The 21,163-nt window shown below is 41.3% G+C and overlaps 1 protein-coding gene and 1 long non-coding RNA gene across 5 annotated transcripts in view; one reads left to right on the forward strand and one right to left on the reverse strand.

The window, feature by feature from the left end:
* Positions 1-1,486: 1,486 nt before the first annotated feature.
* LOC117518805 lies at positions 1,487-18,555 on the forward strand. The gene is made up of 3 exons (XR_004563082.1): positions 1,487-1,498; positions 2,957-2,960; positions 17,259-18,555. It is a non-coding gene; the product is annotated as an uncharacterized LOC117518805 (long non-coding RNA).
* Positions 7,118-21,163, reverse strand: part of LOC117518804 (N-acetyllactosaminide beta-1,3-N-acetylglucosaminyltransferase 3-like) — a 42,222-nt gene continuing 28,176 nt past the window's right edge. For 2 of the 4 annotated variants that reach the window (XM_034180042.1, XM_034180040.1), the window contains one exon: positions 18,177-19,804. In XM_034180042.1, coding sequence (XP_034035933.1) covers positions 18,655-19,804 — 1,150 coding nt within the window. In that variant the 3' untranslated portion in view covers positions 18,177-18,654. Of the gene's footprint in view, positions 7,648-7,756; positions 7,878-9,293; positions 9,307-12,506; positions 12,514-14,106; positions 14,112-18,176; positions 19,805-21,163 lie in introns of those variants that run through there. The other 2 variants (XM_034180041.1, XR_004563081.1) reach the window with 2 other exon arrangements.

The raw sequence follows: 21,163 nt of genomic DNA on the forward strand, positions 1-21,163 counted from the left end.
ATAAAGAGTTTGCACACACAGGAATTTTCACATCTCTATCAGCCCCAAATATCCCCAATCCGATCTGCCAAATACCTCTTGGAAAATGTGATCTTTTATGCACTTCCGGTGCCATGTGTATGTGCCGCAGCACATGCCAGTGTTTTCTGTTTTATTTATTCATTTAATTATTTATTGCAGACATTCATTCATTCATCTTCTACCGCTTAATCCAGTTATGGGTCGCGGGGGGCTGGAGCCTATCCCAGCAGTCATAGGGCGTGAGGCGGGGTACACCCAGGACAGGACGCCAGTCTGTCGCAGGGCCACAAACAGACAAACACAGACCCACCCACACACACATGTTGTGTGGGCCGCCAGAAGAGGAGGTACTGCTGGCCCACCACCAAAGGGCGCCCTGCCTGAAGTGCGGGCTTCAGGCACGAGAGGGCGCTGCCGCCACGGACACAGCCGGGAGTGACAGCTGTTACTCATTATGTCTTGACAGCTGTCACTCATTCTTCATCATCCCACTCCATAAAACCCAGACGTCATCTCCACCTCATCGCCGAGATATCGTACTTCAATGGAGGTAATATCCTCAGCCATTTGTGTTTACTTATAATCTGTATATTGTGAGTGTTTGCAGGAGTACCGGTCCCTCTTCCTGTGGAGGCTGAGTGAGTGCAGGACGGCACTCTTTTCCTCTGAGGGATCACTGTAACTTCATCAGCATATTGAGTGAGAGGTGGAGGTGGCATTCCCACCGTTGTTACGGGGTGTACACACACCCACACTTGACTATCTTTGTTCTTCGCCAGCAGTACCAGATCCGACAGTTGGGGACGGTGATCACCTGGGAATTCGGGACTTGGCGGCTCCAGTATTCACCAGATTCGGTGGCGGCGGAAATCGTGTGGTTCTGGCTCTTCTCAGGACAGACGTCTTCTATCCTCGAGCCTGCCCACACGTCACCTTCGTGGATTGACTGTAATCATATTCTGAGATTGTCTGTGTATTCGTTGTGCACCTTCACAACATTAAATTGTTATATTTTGGCTCATCTATTGACCGTTCATTTGCGCCCCCTGTTGTGGGTCCGTCTCACTACACTTTCACAACACACACAAACACTATGGACAATTTAAAGAGTCCAATCCACCTAACCCGCATGTCTTTGGATGTGGGAGGAAACCGGAGCACCTGGAGGAAACCCATGCAAACATGGGGAGAACATGCAAACTCCACACAGAAAGGCCACGGGAATTGAACTCACGACCTTCTCATTGTGAGGCAACAGTGCTAACCACTAGAAGAAAAATAAAAATCCAAGTATAAAAAAGCCTTCAAAATCACTCATTCCTAACAAGTGTGATTACATGACTATTCCAAAGTGCCAGCAATGAGAATAAGTAAAAATCAGATTTAACCAGCGAAACAACAAAAAAATTATTTGAAATTAACAGGGAAATCCTGTAAAATGACAAAAAAAAAAAAAACTAAAAAGAAAAACAATGGAGTAGTGTTTAATTGACAACAGTAACTTCTAAAATATGTAATGGAACTGAACGGTGAATTTAACATCAGTGTGGCATGCAGGGGGTGGGAGGTGTTGTCCCAAATGGTGAGCAGTTTTCTCAATATCCTCCTCTCCATCACCTCCATCACAGACTCCAGTTCCACCCCAGGACAGAGCCAGCTCTCCTGATGAGCTTGCTGAGTCTGTTCATGTCATCTGCCTTCAGCCTGCTGCCCCAGCACACTACAGCGTAGAAGATAATGCTGGAGCCCATCAAGTGATAAAACATCTGCAACATATTTCTGCAGATATTGAAAGATCTGAGCCTCCTGAAGAAGTAGTCAGCTCTGACCTTTCTTTATGCACAGCATCTGTGTTTTCAGTCCAGTCCAGTTTGTTGTCTATGTGGACACTCAGGTGCTTGTAGTAGTCCACAATGTCCACCTCAGTTCCATTAATGGCAACTGGGTTTGGACAGGTCTTTTGTCTTCTGAAGTCCACCATCAGTTCCTTTGTCTTAAATACGTTGAGCTACAGGTGGTTGAGTCCATACCACCCCACAAACCTGCCCACCACACTCCTGTACTCAACCTCCTGGTCACTGCTGATGCAGCCCACAATGGCCTCTGAGAACGTCTGCAGGTGGCAGGACTGTGACCAGAACCTGAAGTCTGAGGTGTAGAGTGTAAACAGAAAGGGAGACAGGACTGTCCCCTGTGGTGCCCCTGTGCTGCTCCTGATGGTGTCGGATGTAATGTCTCGAAGCCTCACATACTATGAGCAACGTGTGAGGTAGTTGATAATCCAGGCCACCAGTGGAGCCTCCACCTTTGTGTCCTGTAGCTTATCGCTGTGCAGGTCAGGCCGGATGGTGTTGGAGGCACTGGAGAAATCAACAAGACTGACAGTGCTTCCTGTCTTCTCTAGGTGAGAATAAGCTCTGTGCAGCATAAAGATGATGGCATGGTGATGGGAGGCATTGAGGAGGGTGAGTGAGTGGTGGAGGGAGGGTAGTGGAGGCAGATTGGTGGGAGGAGAAGGTGGTGTTGATTGGGGAGTGAGATGAGTGCACAGAGGTGGGGAGGCACTGAGAGGAGCTGGGGAAAGGGTGGGCAGAGAGCATGTTGTCAAACCTGTTGAAGAACAGGTTTAATTCATTGGCCTCATGAAGGTCTGCTTCCATCATCTGGTCTGCCTTCTTGCCATGACCAGTGATGGTTCTCATCTCACTCCACACCTCTCTCAAGCTGTTCTGCTGGAACTTGAGGAAGCTGGAGCTGGAGATTGAGTTTCCTCTGGAGGGTGGCTGGTGTTTCCCTTAGAGATAGGGTGAGAAGCTCAGTCATTCAGGAGCTTGGAGTAGAGCTGCTGCTCCTTCGTGTAGAAAAGAGCCAGCTAAGGTGGTTCAGGCTTCTGGTAAGAATGCCTCCTGGGCGCCTCCCTGGGGAGGTGTTCCAGGCATGTCCACCTGGAAGGAGACTGCGGGGAAGACCCAGGACTATGTGGAGAGATTATATCTTTATCCAACCCACAAAAACGTTTTGATGTGTGTTTTGGATCATTGTCCTGCTGGAACACCCAGTTGTGACCAAGTTTCAACCTTTAGTTGTGGATTTGAGGTAATGTTGAAGAATTTGGAGGTAGACCTTCTTCATTATGCCATCCACATTGTGCAGTGCACCAGTGCCACTGGCAGCAAAACAGCCCCACAGCATGGAGTTATTCATTCATTCACTCATGAACCCTTGTTGTCCTATTCAAGGTGCTCAGTCTTGTCTGTACTGGAGTATGATGCTGTTTTAATCCTGTCATAACTGCCACAATGAGCACGCACCTGAAACTCTCCACCACACTCTTTTAACCCGGCTGTTTGGATGTGTAACTGAAACACAACGCTGTTTTTACAGGCTGCCTGAACATCCATGTATTACAGTGGAAAACATCAGGAATACCTTATTTTTGGGAGCTAGGGACTTTCTACCAGCTCGCGGATGTGCACGAGCATTGTGTGCACCACCTGCAAGCCTATATTGCCTGTAAGTATGTCTGCAGAGAGATGACATACTTCACCCCCAACTCTGTTCGTTTTTGTTTTTACCGCGACTGTGTCAAAATATACACAAACATGACTTTAAAAATTAGTCATTATGACATGACATACACTTATGCAAACTTAACGTTAGCAGCACTTTATCTACATTCCATTCAACAGCACACTGAAATATGTTTGCTCAGTGATGACTTGGGAAAAATGAGTACTACTGAGTACTTTGTTTTTCAGCAGTCTCTGTAGCTGTTTGAATTCTGTGCGACATGTTCTTGAACTAGTTTTAACAACTCCATACTTTTTTTTATATAAATCTGCTTTCCTAGAATTCAGGAGTTATTTCCCACCGGTTTGACAGTCACCACCCTACAGGAATCAGTGGCATAAAATATAAATGCATCTGTTTGACACGCTGTCACAACATAACACTTTTTTAGAGGAATATGTTTATTCCTGTCCAACAGTTTGTAGCCGTTGTCATTTCTGAAGCAAAAGTTTCATGTCATGTTTCCAGTAGTTTATAGCAATGAATCCTTTTCTGAAGAAAATAATTGTGTTTTCAGCAATTTATAGCAAGAAATCATCTTCTGAAGCAAACCTGGTCCTGATCAGATGAGTCATTATCTTTACACCTTACACTACCTTAAGACCAGATCAAATTCATTGTATGTGAGAACTTACTTGGCAATAAATTCAATTCTGATTCTGATTATTTTATGACCTTTATAGAAACAAACACAGAGGTTGACTCCTTGGTGATGTCAGTGAAGGTACAGCCATGATGAGGGCAAACAAAGACTTAAAGGGGTAACATTGTCCACCTTAGAACAAGTAGCTACAGATCAACAAATATCTTAAAACAAATATCTGTGTTTTTAATTCATTAAATACCATTTTGCTGGAAGAAATGTTGTTCATTTGAATTTTAGCTGGTTTGAACAACCACGTACTTTTTCAATCAATCAATCAACATTTATTTCCAAAGTGCTTTACAGTAAAATCAAAGATCAAGAATTCACAAAAAACAAAACAAGCAATAGAATTCATAAGGCACATAAAAACAAAAGATGTCACAGCACCACAAGTATTAAAAGTCAATTTAAATAAATAAGTCTTGAGCTTTGCTCTAAAAGGTGTCAGGAATAGTGTGTAAATCAGGAGGTAACTTGGTCTACAGTCTGGGGCAGGTGTGGGCAACTTGTTCCAGAAAGGGCCAAGAGGGTGCAGGTTTTCTTTACAGCCACTGACTCGACCAGGTGATTTCACTGATTAATATCACTTAGAGCAGATGGAATCAGTTAATCAGTGAAATCACCTGGTCGAGTCAGTGGCTGTAAAGAAAACCTGCACCCTCTTGGCCCTTTCTGGAACAAGTTGCCCACTCCTGGTCTGGGGTCAGCTACCACAAAAGCATGATCACCCCAGAGTTTGTATTATGACCTCGGAACATGTAAGTAAAGTTGACCAGACCGCCGTAATGTCCTACTGTAAGTGTGGAGAGTTAAAATGTCATAAAAATAGGATGGTGCAAGACCATTAATACATTTAAAAACAAACTTTATAATCTTAAAATCAATTCTTAAACAAACTGGAAGCCAGTGGAGTGAGTAAAGTACAGGCATAATATGCTCACTTCTGGAAGTGTTCAATAAAGACAAGCACCAGCATGTTGCACAAGTTGGAGGCATGCAAGAGCAGACTGGTTAATAACAGCATAAACTGCATCACAGTAATGAAGTCAGGAGCTGATGAAAGCATGAAAGGCCATCTGAATTTCACATCTACTGTGAAAGGACTTTACTGTTATGTGTCGGACGCAGCTCGGAGAACCGACCAGCGTTTGAAGGACCCAGTATGAAATAAGCAGAGCACGGTACAAAGGCTAACTGAATTTAATACATAACAGTGAAAATATAATAACAAAAAGGTGCGGCCTGGCGTGGTGCGCTCCCAGCAGCGCTAACGGTCCGGAGCCAGAAGCTGTTTCGGACCCAAGGACCCCGCCGACACCCCCCAGGTGGCCGCAACAACCGAGTCTGTGAAAGAAGGAACCATTATGTGAGTCCACACTCTACACACAGAACACTTAAAGGTGTACAAACAGCAAACACTTCCTGGCTTGATTACTGATCAGCTTCCTAACCTGCAGGCATGGAACATCCAGTTCACAAAACTCCACCGCAGTGGAAGCTGATACATGACTAACAAACAGCTCAATACAATAAGGTGTGAGGGACACCACATTTACTGACTGTATAACTGTTAGTCACAAAATCTAACGTACCTCAGGAAGTGTGCTGACGTGCGTGAGACCTCACCCCCTCCTCTTTCACAGACTGTGCATCAAACCTGGACGTTCTCAGCATCCGCTGCTGATGAGATGGCTCCCGAGACGACGATCTCACCCGTCTGGTCACAAGGTCGAGTCTCTGGCAAATACACACTGTGCACTCCAGTCTTAAATGCCAACATGTTCCAATCCATCCAGATGCACCACAGCTGTGAGTCCTGACGAGTCGCAGGTGATCAGGGTGAGGTCCTGACAGCCTCAGCAACACAGCCACTCAGTCCCAAACGCACGCCACCTGGGAGGAAACCAAAAGACAAACAAACCGGCAGCCAGGCCCCCCCAGCCATATAACATTTACTTTAGCCAGAAGACATAGCTGGAAAAAAACTTGCTTTGACAATAGAGTTTATCTGTTGATCGAACCTCAACCAGCTTGTCAGATATCACTCCCAAATTCTTGACAGCTGGTTTTAAATAAGTGGTCAGAGCACCAAAGTTTGACTGTACACCATTCAGCATTTTTACCATCATTCAGGGTAAAGGATTTTTTTAGGACAGCTACTGCTTTACAATAACGTCGGTTGTATATATATATATATATATATATATATATATATATATATATATATATATATATATATATATATATATATATATAGGGATCAGTGAACTGAAATTCTGCTTTGAAACCTTTTACATGGAACCTGCCTAGGGAGATGGTGGTTAATTTTTTTTTTGGGCCCAGATAACTGCGTTCCCTCCCAGTACTTTTGCTTTCTTTCGCAATAACCTAATATCATATTAAAGCTCATGCCTATCAGAGTGCACAGTGAATGGAATCAGGTGGGGGAGACTGAATGCATATGCGGGAGCACACCCACACACACACACACACACGCATGCTGACAGGCGGAATGCTCAGGAATGGTAGGACACAAATGTACGGCTCCAGTAAACAGCTCTGGTTTTTAGTAAACTTTACTGAAGAGGATAGCAGTGGTCGGTACACAAGTAGGCAGTCCAACAAAAGCAGCAGTACAGAAATCATCAGGCTAAATGGAGAGGTCAAAGCAACAGGCAGAAGGTCAGGTACACACTATGAAGCAGGTAGAAACAACAACACAGGTACAGAGCTGGAATGAGGGCACAAGGCACGACAATCTGGCAAAGAACAAAACCACCCAGTGATCTTATAAAACCCCAGGTGGTAATCAGTGAATCAGGAACAGGTGCACACGGAAAGCACCAGAAGTGGCCAGAGAGAGAGAGAGAGAAACACCCATCACCAAGAACCAACAGAGAGACAAGAGAAACAGAGACAGACAGACCCAAGCAGAAAAATCCCAACAAGAGAATAAACAAACCAAAACCCTGATAATACAAAACTAACAAAACTCAAACTCTGACAGTACACCCCCCTCCATGGCCAACCCTGGATGGCCCAAGCGAAGCAGGATGAGAGGAGTGAAACTCACAGATCAGAGCAGGGTCCAGAACAAAGCGGGAGGGAATCCACCACCACTCCTCGGGGCCATAACCCTCTCAATCCACCAAATACTGTATCCTACAGCCACAAAGGTGAGAGGCCAGGAGCCGCCGCACCATGAACGCTGGGCCACCATCCACAAACCGGGCGGAGGGAGATGGAACGGCAGGTGGGCATAAAGGACTGGACCGGGGAGGTTTGATCTGACTGGTGTGAAAGGACGGATGAATGCGGAGTGAAGTGAGGAGACAAAGACGAACAGAAATCCCAGGTTCATCGGCAGCAGAGGATGAGGCGGAGAACAGAAGGAACCGAGTAGCCGAGATCTAGGGGGAGGAAAAAGGGGAGGAAACAGAGAGGTTGATGACCAAAAAGGACATGAAAAGGTGAGTAACCTGTAGATACTGAGGGCAAGTGATTATGACCAAGTTCTACCCAGGGCAGTTGGATGGATCAGGTGGCTGGCTGCTGGGAGGCTAAAATTCGGAGACCCTTTTCCAAATCTTGGTTGACCCGCTCAGTCTCTCCATTGGCTTGTGGATGGTAATGACTGTAACTGTAAAAAATATGCATATTTTGTTGTCAAGATAAATAATCTGACTGTGTAAAGGGCCTGTCACAGTGGCGGATTCGTAGAGCTGCTTATTACAGCGTATCGTCTACGCTGTAATGAGCAGCTCTCCACCCACTTCACGAGGAGTTTTTTCTCAATACGCAGCAGTATGTTGAGGGCTATGCGCGTAGGACGGAAGAAATTAAGCCTGTTTCATTTTCTTCGGCGTACAGCACAGCATGGAGCCTTGACGCGAGTACACGCAGCGCTGTGCTACTGTCCGCTACTGTGAGCCCGCCCACGCTTCAACACGGTACTGTGCGCCACTTCACATTTTCTGTCATGATAGGTGACTTGTCCTCCTCTGTTGCAACCTTGTCTTGTGGAACGAGGACAAAACTGATTACATTTTGTTTGGTGACCCTGCTCTTCTAGGTTCTGGTTTGTTGTCTGCGTCTTTGAAACCTATAGTAAGAAATCTTGGGGTGGTATTTGACAATTCTTTTAGATTTGACAAACAAATTGACAGCATGGTAAGAACAAGTTTTTATCAGTTGTGTCTTTTATCTAAGGTTAAACCATTTTTAAACCACACTGACCTTGAAAAAACTATCCACGCTTTTATCAGCTCTAGAATTGACTATTGTAATGCCCTTTATGTTGGAGTTCCTCAGACATCTCTGAGTCGTCTCCAGCTGGTGCAAAATGCTGCAGCCCGATTTTTAACAAACATATCAAGACGTCAGCACATCACCCCAGTTCTTTTTAATTTGCACTGGCTTCCAGTCTCTTTTAGGGTTGATTTTAAAATTTTGATGTTTGTCTTTAAAGCCCTTAATGGCCTGGCCCCTCCTTATTTGACTGAGCTTTTGCATCCTCGTGTCTCAAACAGGTCTTTGAGGTCTGTAAATCAGCTTTTACTGGAGGTGCCCAGGTCCAGGTCTAAACGCTGGGGTGATCGGGCCTTCTCTGTTGCTGGGCCCAAACTTTGGAATAAATTGCCCCCTGAAATGAGAATCATCTCTGACTTGGAGCTTTTTAAGTCCAGGCTCAAGACGTATTTGTTCAGGCTGGCTTTTAACACTCAGTAGCATGATGGCGCTTTATTTTATGTTATTAAATGTTTTTATGCATATTTTATTTAATTGTTTTTGTAATGGTTTTACTGCTGGATATTTGTTTTTACTATGTTTTGTTTTTAAATTTTGTTGTAAAGCACTTTGGTCACTTTGAGTGTTGTAAAGGGCTCTAGAAATAAACTTGATTGATTGATTGATTGATTGATTCACATCTCCCTGTTGTTCTTCTGGAGCTATAAATACTGCAAGATCATTGCTTCACTTTATCATACTGGACTAATTATATGAGGATTGTTTCACTGTGTCGCATTGTTTCATAAAGTCTGAGTCTCCTTAAAATAAAACCACTCTCTCTCCTCTATCAGACTCCTTAAAATAAAATAAAACAAAAGCGCTCTCTCGCGCGTGCGCGCTTTCCCTCCCTCACTCTCTCTCTCTCTGTGTGTGTGTGTGTATTTAATCAGAGCTGTGACTCTTTAAAATAAACGCGCACTCGCTGCATATCAGTGCGCTCATCAAACGTCCTGATCGATCAGTCTGATCAAAGCTGAAAAGAGCTGTGACTCTAAATTAAATGCGCACTCGCTGCATAAAAAAAATAAATAAATAATAATAATGTCTGTGGACTCTGTGGAGACTTTTAAAGCCAGGTTGAAGACACATCTGTTCTCTCTGTTTTATCATTAGTATTTTATATGATTGTGTGTCTTTTTTTATTCCTTTTATTTATTTTACTTCTTTTACCTTTTATGGTTACATTTTTTTTATTGTGTTTTAATCTTATTTCATTTTATTCTGCTTTTAAATGTTTGTGAAGCGCCTTGAGGCGATTACTCGTGATTTGGCGCTATATAAATTAATAAATTATTATTATTATAATAATAATGTTAAATGACTGTTTTTGAGCCGCACCACACCATGCAGTAGAGAACAGAGCGCACTTCCACAGAGGTGGAAAATAGCACTGAAACTGGTGCGGCATGGCACATGCGACTGTGTGCACACATTAAAACGCGAACACACGCAGCTGCAAGTATGAACGAACACTGTTAAAGGCTGAGTATGCACGTATTTCGGGCGTATTTAAATGAAATACAACACTGCAATGAGCAGCTCTACGAATACGCCACTGTGAGAAGCCCTTAACAGAAAAAAATGGTGCAATAAAGTGACTAACCAGACAAAGCAGTAATGATACACACTTCCACACAGGTCCACTTACTGCTGTTGTATTTTCATGCAAAGACAAAACTTATGTGTGTTTCCTTTGGTGAGAGAGCTCAACTCCATGTGTGAATGTTCTGTCGAGTTGAGTGTCCCGACAATGTTGTGCTGTAAATACAGCGGGCACATGCAAATTTTAACTTTTTAAATTGAAAAGACACTTATTGCTGTTGTATTTACATGCAAAAACAAAACTTACGTGGGTTTTCTTTGACCGCTCGGTCAGGGAGTCTGTCGCAGAAAGAAATGCATATACGCAGTTGCGCAGTAAAGACAGGCACGTCAACCCCAATGGGGGAAAATCTGGAGAAGAGAACTACGCGGAGGGCTGGCTTCTCAAATGAATAAGAATGAATGACATCTCGTCGGGACACCGGCGGGGGAGGGGTAAACAGGCAGCAAGTCCGTTCAGCACAAATAGCCTGGCTGGATTAGAAAACTACCTGAGATCAGGGCACAGTATAACGGTTAGGGGTGTCGGAAAAAATCGATTCACGTTCGAATCGCGATTCTTATTTATTATGATTCTGAATCGAACCAAAATGTCCAAGAATCGATTTTTTTAAAAGCATTTTTTAAACATAATCTTGCTTACTCGCTGCGTGTACTGTTTGTTAGGCAACGGCTTCTGTACTACAGTGTCCCCGTGAGGGGGGGGGGGGGGGTCCGGCGTGCTTCAAACACTCGTGCGCTGCAGAGTTCAGTGGCTGTAGCTTAGCATGGCGGACGAAGAGCTAATTCAGCAAGCACCGTCTTTGCTGAAGGCAAATGTTTGGGTGCATTTTGGATTTTATTATTTGCTGCGTAAGAAGGAGCTTGACATGACTTATGTAGTGTGCAGAATCTGCAAAATGAAAGTCAAGTACTTCGGAAACACTTCAAATCCGCAAGGCCACATGCTACGCTATCACCCGGAGCTAAAAGAGGTTAGCAGCAGTCTCTGCCGACTACTGACCAGCGCTTCGCTAAACTGCCAGCCAACTCCGAACGAGCAAAGCAGATAAGTAAATTTATATCTAGAATCACTTGATTAACCTTGTAAAGCTGCATTTTCTTAAATGTAAACATTTTTTAAGTAATATAACTATTTCTCAGAGCTCTTTGAATTGAAAATCGATTCTGAATCGAATCGTCACCCCAAGAATCGGAACTGAATTGAATCATGAGTTGTTGTACGATTCACATCCCTAATAACGGTGCTGTGATAACAGTATAATGGCGCAACACTGTTGTTCCATTGTCTGGGGAGAACACTGCATTATGGGCATGTCTGATAAATGCATTCCACAAAAGAATGAGAGAGAGAGAGAGAGAGAGAGAGAGAGAGAGAGAGAGAGAGAGAAAAGAGCAGAAGCATCAAAAGGTAGTAGTGAAATATTGCTCTGCAGTGTGAGTGATGACATGAGAACATTTGCCAATTTTTATGTTGTGTTAAAACAGCGGTTCCCACAATTAATTGAGAGAGTGGCGACATGACGAGTAGAAATAAAACTGGTCACGTGACTCATGGTGCCATCTTGGGTTCAAAATAGCATTCGCTGTTAATCTGTCTGCATGTAAATCCAAGTTTTTTTTTTTTATTTGCTGAAAATGTCAAGTTGTGCATTTGGATACACAAATAGACACAACAATGGCTTCAAGATGTACAGATTCCCTTCAGATCCAAACAGAAGAAAAATTTGGGAAAATAAAGTCAGCTGTGTGGGATGGAAGCGAAAATTTATTGTTCAGTCCCATGTACAGTAAAACTCACCTAAACTGTTATCGTATAAACCGGATATTCCGCAGTCACCGAACAAAAAAGTCCCAATGTTTTTGTATTGTTTCCTATGTAATAAACAGCATATATATGGGATTTTGTAAAACGGATTTTCACTCACATCAGATAAAATGTCCCGTCCGATCGCAATGTATTTCCATTAAAAAAAAAAACAGAGCAGTCTGGGCGTGCACAGTAACAGAGGTACAAATTAAATTTCAGTGCTAACACTCACTGATTTGTGGAAAGTGGCAGTGGAGTCATTTCCCTGATTAAAAGCCAGACCGTTTATTTTTTTCACACCGTGCTCAGACTCTAACCCACAGCCTGGACGTGCACCTGTTAAATCAGACACAAAAGGCTGTGATTTGACACTTTTCTGCTTTCACTCGTTCTGCAGTGAACACGCTGATTACAAATGGCTCGGAAAAGTGCGCAACTTTACAACACTGAGTGGAAAAAGAGGAAATTGTTCAGTTTACCTTTGATTTGGAGGTGATGATTGTAGAAAGCAAAGCTTGTTGAGGGTCATATTCGTCCAGAATAGAGCATAATCCAGCTATGGAGAACTTTAAAACTGTCACACATGTCATTGCATGACACAGAGTTACAGAGCTGCAGATGCATAAATCAGGCTTTAAATTAATTAAATAAATCATCATAAATTGTAAATTTGATAGCTTAACTATTTTTATATTTATTTTGATGGCACCTGTGCCTGGGTGTGTTGCTGTATGTGGTTAAATAATTTTTAAAAAATTAAAAAAATATTAAAGTTTTAAAAATTCAGTAGTTCAGCGCCATTGGAACCAAAATGGCGCCATGTTCTGAGTTGACGCCACTCTCTCTCTACCATAGTGTGGGTGGAGAGCCTCTGGTGGACCGTGGAGGTATTGCAAATGGGCCACAAGAGGTCAGAATAAGTGCATTTAACAAAAAAATGTATTTACAAATAATGTAAAATAACAAAAAATGTATTTGATTTCCAATTTTGTAGTAAAGGTCAAAATGACCTGAAAATATTTGATTGTTTGAAAAATGTGAACAGGAAAAAAAGAAAGAAAAATCAAGACCGTGGTTTTTCTTCATTAATCTGATTGAGTTTAATACACCGTCTGGAAATAGTTTATCTTAATCTCCTATTCTGATTTGTGATTAAAAGGTGACTGTCAGATTTCATAGTGGCTTTGGCATTCTTAAATTTGGGAATGGCTAGATTAAAGAGCAAAATGGGTGGTATAGCCCTTTAAATAACACTAATCCAAACTGCCTTCATACTGACACTTTCCATTGTTAAACATTTCTCACACTGAACTCAAATTTATTGGAATAAAAAATCTTTGAAATTATAATCATATATTTTTCCAATCTAAGTGCTGTAGTCAGTGGCAGTCCTAGAGTGATTTACTCCCCGGGCGAAACCCCCTGCGTGCCCCCCCGCGCACACTAACGTGGCCACCACCTCCGCCCCACCACCCATGAAAACACTAACTTCATCCTGAACACCCACAATCCTACAAATTAACTCACAACAGCTATTTTCAAGAACAAATTTCCAGTTTCAATGACTAATGCAATAACAAACACAAAGAAATTGGCACAGTCTAATGTGTCATCATCCATGGACTTATCTGCAATGATCATCTCAAATGTTTGCAGGAGGGCATCATAATTGTTTGCCACAGTGCTCACTATCCGTGATGTGAAATTCCATCGAGTAGGAGCATTTCTGGGCAACCTTGAGCAGCCTGCAGACTCAAGAAAAGACATCCTCTTTGTGGATTTTGAGAAAAATGTGGCAAACCCAGAGAGTGATGCAAAAAATATTCTGCACTCAGATAAGCATTTAGCCCCCTGAGACAGAACCAGATTCAGTCTGTGTGCATAGCAATACACAAATATTGCACTGGGGGCTATTGCTTTAACTTTGGCCTGCAAACCATTGAGAGCTGAAGCCATGACAGTAGCCATGGCTTCTTCGTAAGGAAAACTATCAAATGGCTTCACCAAAATCCGGTCCACAACATTCAAATTGTCTGCCATTATGTGCAGTTTGCTACCTAGCTAGCTCGCTAGCTGGGCCTGGCATGAGGCTAGTGTGAAGTTTGTCCGCCTGTGAGTGCTTTGTGACGGTGGAGGGGCTCAGCAGCACCCGCTGCTCGGTAGGGACAGAAACTGCGATAGAAGTCAGAAAGAGTGATAGAAGTCAGTCTCTAAGCACAAGCGGCTACAAAAAAAACACACCAGAAATACTATTAGTTCAAAATGTTCAAAATCTAATCAGCGGGTGTACTGCAAAAACATTTAAAATATGATGGAAGAGGAAGGAGTGAAAACATAAAAGTGACCAATCACAGCTTATTGTTTTGTCCGTCAGTTAGCAGGTGCACGTCAGGCTTTGGAGAACCACACAGAGGGCCTTGTTCTAAAGTGGTTTGTTTTGTCGCATCCAGGGATATGTGTGAAACTGAACACCATATTATAGTGCGGGCAACATGCAGCATTTTGTTAATAATCACCAGCCTTGAATTATGCCCTGCCTCCTTTAGGTGCTGGGTCTGAGGATGGTGTGAAAAAAAAATAAACGGTCTGTCTTTTAATCAAGTTAATATGGTACCCACTTTCCTCAAATTGGCGAGTGTCAGTGCTGAACTTCATTTCGTACCTCTGTTACTGGGGCACTGGGGCAGTGTTGGCACGTCCACACTGCTCTGTCCGATATATGCAAGGGGTAATGGGAATACATTATGATGGGATGGGACGTTTTGTCCAATGTGACCGAAAATCTGTTATACAAATTCCGGTATACACGGTGTTTATTACATGGAAAACTATACAAACATACTAGAACTTTGGCTTTTGTCCAGTGAGTGTGAATATCTGGTTTATACGATGACAGTTTAGGCGAGTTTTACTGTATTAGACCTGGATAAAGAGGTCATTTGCACCTGTGTCCAGTAACTTAAGCGGCTGATTTAATTTCATTTTGCCTTTATGGCCATTAACACAAACAAAATCCTCATTTATGTACTGCTGCTGTCTGTGTCACATCACTGCCCACTGTCAGTTGCACATTGGGGTGGAGACAGTTGTACAAAACTCACTGCAGCTCAATAAACAAAAGTTTGTATTACCCATGCAATTTCGCACTCGTTATCTGGGACCTTTGTTAATCAGGCCCAGAGGAGCAACCAGCTGTAGCCAATGTCGATCACTAAAGTGAAGATAAGAGGCGTTGTAAAGTTGAGATATTTTGGACCTTTTGGCACAACTGAATTAATAATCAAAGTGGATGCATTTTCTATTTTAAAACCTGTATACCAAATGATTATTTTTAAATTAAAGATGTATGTTATATTACTCTTCTGATCCAGAAATGGTCTGGTCTGGTATTTTCCGATATCAGACTGTTACCATGACAACCGGATTGGATCATGTGTCACGTTCGATCATGTTCGTTACAAGCCAGAAAGTTAAAAACATTATTCAAAAAACGGAGTTGGACATGAACATACTCCATAAATATCTAAACAGCATCTGAAAAAACACACAGATTGAAAGCTTACCAGCTAACCTGACCATCTTTTAAGCAAGGAGGTGAAGAAAGTGAACAAGTCTGACTATGAGTCCTAAACTGTCAGCAGCTTTCATATTTGGGCGATACCGTAAGTTGTGTTTATATATATATATATATATATATATCAATAAAAGAATGCCTTGGGGTTCCCCCGGAGGAGCTGGGGGAGGTGTGTGTGGATCGGGAGGTCTGGGCGGCTTTGCTTGAGCTGCTGCCCCCGCGACCCGACTCCGGATAAAGCAGAAGAAAATGGCTGGATGGATGGATATATATATATATATATATATATATATATATATATATATATATATATATATATATATATATATATATATATATATATATATATATATATATATATATATATATATATATATAATAGTCATAATACCACAATAAGCAAATTATTAACCTCATTTGCAATATCAGACCTCTGTGTTTTTCACACGGGCCGAGCATTAGTGAGGTTAATAATATTTTCTCGTACAGACCTCACATTCGGTTAATAATCCTTTATTATTACAACAAATCAACTTACTATCTTGCACAGGTTAAATCACAGAATAATAAAAAAGTAAACATTTCATCTGTCAATTAAATAAATTAGATAAACAACCCTGAGAAAATTACTGTTGATACATATATCATAGTTACGCCCTGTATGGAAAAACTCATCTGAAATTAAGCTAGGTTGTGCTCAATAAGAAAACTAAATTGATGTAATTTATTTTAGACACACCTTTGCTTCAGCGGTGGAAAACCAAAGACACAAAACATAATAATAATAATAAAATTATTTATGTATTTATACTACAGCCAAGCATTTATTGCCCTTTTTTGTTACTCAGAAGGCAATCACAACACGTAAAAAAAATTTAACACACATTTTCATAATACAACACTTGTAAAAACAAACAAACAAAAAAAAAAATCTTAAAAATATTCCTCCAACTGTGATACTACAGTAAAGGTGTCATATTATACATTTTTACAGCTAGCTAATGGGTCACTAGGTCTCTGAGAAAAAAGTACTAATTTTTGTACCTCGGAGGCACTGAGGTTATAGAAATATCCCATTTTTTTCTCAAAGAAACAGTGCCTGTTTTTTTAAGGTACTCAGTCACTTTCCACTATGTGTATTATCTCCTACTGTCAGTTCATTTTGGCATAATACAAACATTTCACAGTGAAACCACCCCGATTTATGGGAGTAGCATCTCTCATTCACCTGTCTTAGACTGTTTGGGTTCTATGCCTTAGTATAAGATCCACATATATCTGTGTACCCTAACAAGAGCACGTGAGCAGAGGTACTTGTGGTTGAAAGACAGTGACTGGAAGCTCTGTAAGAAACTCTAAGTCAAAGAATGGGTTTTAAGAAAATAAAGAAGGCACTATGTTTCAAAAAGGATAAAACTAGAGTTGCACTTGGAGGGGAATACAAGCACTGGTGTGCACTGAAGGTGGAGCTGAAGCTGCGCAAACATTCGTATTATGTTGCAAAGCTAATGGATGGCTGAGTACATGATCAAATCTGGCCATGTAGGCCTTTGATTTATTTCTTAGCTATAGTTTTTGACAGACTAATGGTTAACAATTACACTGTATTATTATTTATGTAATTTTCATAGGCTTAACTGAGCAGAGAAATAGTCCCAATATGAATTAACATAATGCTAACGAGTGAAAAGAATTGCAGATCCACCTCTGCTCTGCTGTGGCGACTCCAAATTGGGGGGGTGCAGCTGAAGGGAATTACTATCTATTGCATGGTGAATTCATTGAACCACCCAAATAATCACATTGCTTCTAAAACAGCTCTTCCATATACTCATGACCATAAATTAGTTGTATTGTAATTTTAACCAATCAAGCAAACATAAAACAATTACAAAATTCAGCCATCCAACATATTTTCAGTTATTGCTTTTACATCAACATGAAATTTGATGCATCTTCAATTCACATTTGCTTCTAATCACGTATCAATTCAAATTGTATGCCATAAACCTACGTATTTCAGCCAATAAATCAGTTTGCCAATAATATCGGCTGATATGAGCCTTTCATGAACATATCGCTATTGCCATTATTTTTGTAGATATGAAAACTTTTATTTTACAGAATAAACAATGCATAAAAACACTTTGGCTGCTGGAAATGTTGTCATTATGCAGTCTGTCCAGCAGACGGTAGAACAACAGCATGGTTTACAAAGCTGTGGAGCATGGCTGGGACTCCCATCACCCACTGGTCACACTGGAGGTACAATGACCAATTGTGATTCATTTTATCAGTCTGGGTGAATGGTTTACAGACAAGTGGTGTAGACGACGCCAGTTAGACACAATAAAAATTGGTCGAAGTCTATTTTATGCAAATGCTGAATGACACAACACTGACTGCCAATCGGACTGAAAGCACAGTGATGTACGTTGGTTTGTTCTTGGCTATATTTAAAATTATTTATAATAAAGTTAGTTTTTAACAATAAGGGGTTCCTGGACTCAACGTTAAGTCCAAATGAATTAGCTTTATTTTATGTTTCTGTACCACGGAGAGTTAAACTGTAAAACATCAAGCCTCAATTATATTTTTTTGTCATCACAGTTTGATAATAAAATGTTAGGAATCATTGCTATTTTTTATATATTTGTCAGCAGATATATCTTTTTTTTTTTTTTTTTTTAGCCCTAAGAACAGTGTCGTACCTGCCCTCCAAAAATCCAGATTTTGGTCAAACTCTAATCTGTGTTTGTGTTGTTACTGTGTGACCACCACCAGATGGCAGACCAGCTATGTTTGTATTCTTGTTGCAAGTTTTTTTTTCCTTTTGTGCACAGGAGTAAGCAAAGTTAGCAAATGCTTTCACAAAGCAACATCTTGCTTATACGTGGGTGTTTCTACACACACAGGATGACACCTGCAGGACTTTTGAGGATGTTTAACATAAATCCTAAATATTACATAAGTTTGAAAGATTTTAAAAGAGTTTGTGCACAACAGGAACTCTTAGAATGAACGCACTTTTTAAAAATAGATCACATCTTTCTGTCTGTAAAAGAAATGTGACTCTTCAGCAAGTAAAGTGCAAACAGGTTTGTCACTACCTGTGTGCTTTTTGTTTTTTAAATCTAGCAATTATTTCAATGTCTTTGAATGTCCACATCTGAGATTAGCTTCATGTACTCTCTGCCACATAATGTATATCTGATGTGGAAGGAATCTGTGCACAAGAAGAATTTCCTTGTAGTAGCAGGGGTGATATTGATCTTGGTTTTTTGAGGGAATGTGGAGTCCTGCTGTCTTTACACCCATATGGGAAACTGGTGAAAGTCCTGCTTTCTTTACACACATCCCCAAATAGACATCATCAATGGGAAGAAGCTCAATGGAATGAGACATAGAGTATATGACCATAGCTGTGTAACCAGACAGGAGGAAGCCTCCACCTCCACAGTAGGGAGGGTATGACTCTGACTCCTGCACCTGAACTGGTATATAATATTTGCTCCCTGGATCTCTAATTGGTCCCACATTCTGAATCAGGTGTCCTATATATAGGTGTTTGTCTCCATTATTGTCTTTGAGACCTTGGAGAAAATCCATCATGTTGTCCGTGTTGGCAAAGACATCATCATCACCATTCAGGAGAAAGCGGGCGTGTGGACAGTTTCTTTCCATCCATTCCAGGAAGAGGATCTGCTTCAAGGTGAGGTTAAAGAAGGAGTCGTAAAAGTCCCACTGAAGAATGTCATTGTACTCTTGATGTTCCAGCTTGAGGAGCTTGTTCAGCCTCACATTCTCAAAACCAACATCTGAGGTTCCTGAGATGAAGATCCGTCTGATCCACACACCGTTGTGTAATCTCTCTTTTGCCCAGGTTTTGCGTAGCACCTCCCGTCTCTCATAGTTTGCTGGGGAGCTTTTAATGACCAGTAGAAAAAAAACACCTGAAGAGCTGTCGGCACCTCCACATTTATCAGGAACATCCAATAGCATGGGGAAATGACGACAGTGACGGAAGTAAAGAAAGTCCTGGATGTTTTTAGGGAGAGAACTGAAGCCTTTGATGCTCTCAGCAGATATATTTTCTTTACATTTTGGCCATAAATATACAGTTGTGTTCTTAATGGTAGACGGTTTCTTCTCAGTGACATATATTTTCTGTTTGACTTGAAAACCGATGGATCTGACAGCAATATGATCTCTGGAGAAATGGAGAAGGAGAAGACAAAGACCTCCAACCAACATGAAAGTTGTTATTCTGACATTTGTCATCCTGCACCACCTGGAACATAAAGAGCAACAAAACTGTCTTAGCAACACATCAGTCTGACAAACATGAAGTAACTGAGTGCTCAGTCAACACTGCCTGACCCACAAAAATATATAATGATTAATGACCCAAATCTGACCCGATCAACTGGGAGAAGGAAAAAATGGGTCTATGCTGCGATGGAATCGCCACGATTGAGGGAGAATGTGTTTTCTTATTTAATCCACATTTTAAAAAAGATAGACACTGGTACAAATGACAAGGATTTGCACCGTGAATCAAGGTTACGTTACTTATGCTGCATTCACATATTGGTTGTAAGCAGCAGATTGGTAAAGGTATTATTGTTTTATTTTTAATGAAGAGGAAAAACAGACAGTCAAAGATGGATTATTTAAGTGCACAGAGTTATCCAGTTTTAAACAGGTAAACAGGAATGTGATGTTAGAGAGGGATTAATGTATTACCTGAGAAGCAGTTAACTTTTTAAGCTACCATCAGAGCTAGGGCTTCCCGTTTTAATATAACACTGCAAAACACTAAAACCAGTGGTGGGCACAGTTCCACTAATCTGCTAACCACTAATTAGCCAACTTTGAAAACCTGACCATTTAGCTTACGCAAAATTTGGTTACGCTAACTTTCAGTCCGCTAACATTTTTTTTTTTTTTTTTTTTGCTGGCATAGTGAGTAAAGCTTAACGGTCAAAAACATCTGTAAACGTAAAATCTTACATGTTAGTTCTGCCGTGTGTTTTGCAATAATCACACCACTGTGAGAAGCTCAGCCCTCTCCCAACAGACAGGGGCAAAGCAGCTGCCAGCTGCTATTGCAATGAAGAAAGAAAAAGAAAAAAAAAGTGCTATTTATGTTTAACATGCATCAACTCAGACAGTGGGTAAAGACATGAAGCGCAAAAATTTTTCACACATGGTGTCATTTAAAAACAACTAATTCTAGACAGTTTATCGATATTAATAGCAAGTCTGTCATTTTCACAAAGTGAAATTATCGCACATATCTTTTAAAGTAATGCGCTAATTCTGAAGGTTTGAATGTTAACAGACACACACGCCAAAAGGCATTATGGGAAATTCAAATGATCTCCTCTCATCACTCCCCCCACCCCCTCTGTCAAAATGCATAGAACACTGCCAGGTACTGGAGGGGCGTGTGAACAGACCAACATATCTGTGAATCTCAAATGCTGTTTTATGTTCAAAATGTCTCAATATAAGTGCATCACCGATCACACGCATTGTACAAACCAACACACAAATTACAGTAACTTTACAGGGGGTGTCAGACACTGTCTTTATGCATAGGAAAACATTAGTAAATGATGTGTTACCATTCCATTTCATGTTGTGG

The sequence above is a fragment of the Thalassophryne amazonica genome, chromosome 10 (assembly GCF_902500255.1).
Source record: "Thalassophryne amazonica chromosome 10, fThaAma1.1, whole genome shotgun sequence".
Classification (NCBI taxonomy): Eukaryota; Metazoa; Chordata; class Actinopteri; order Batrachoidiformes; family Batrachoididae; genus Thalassophryne; species Thalassophryne amazonica.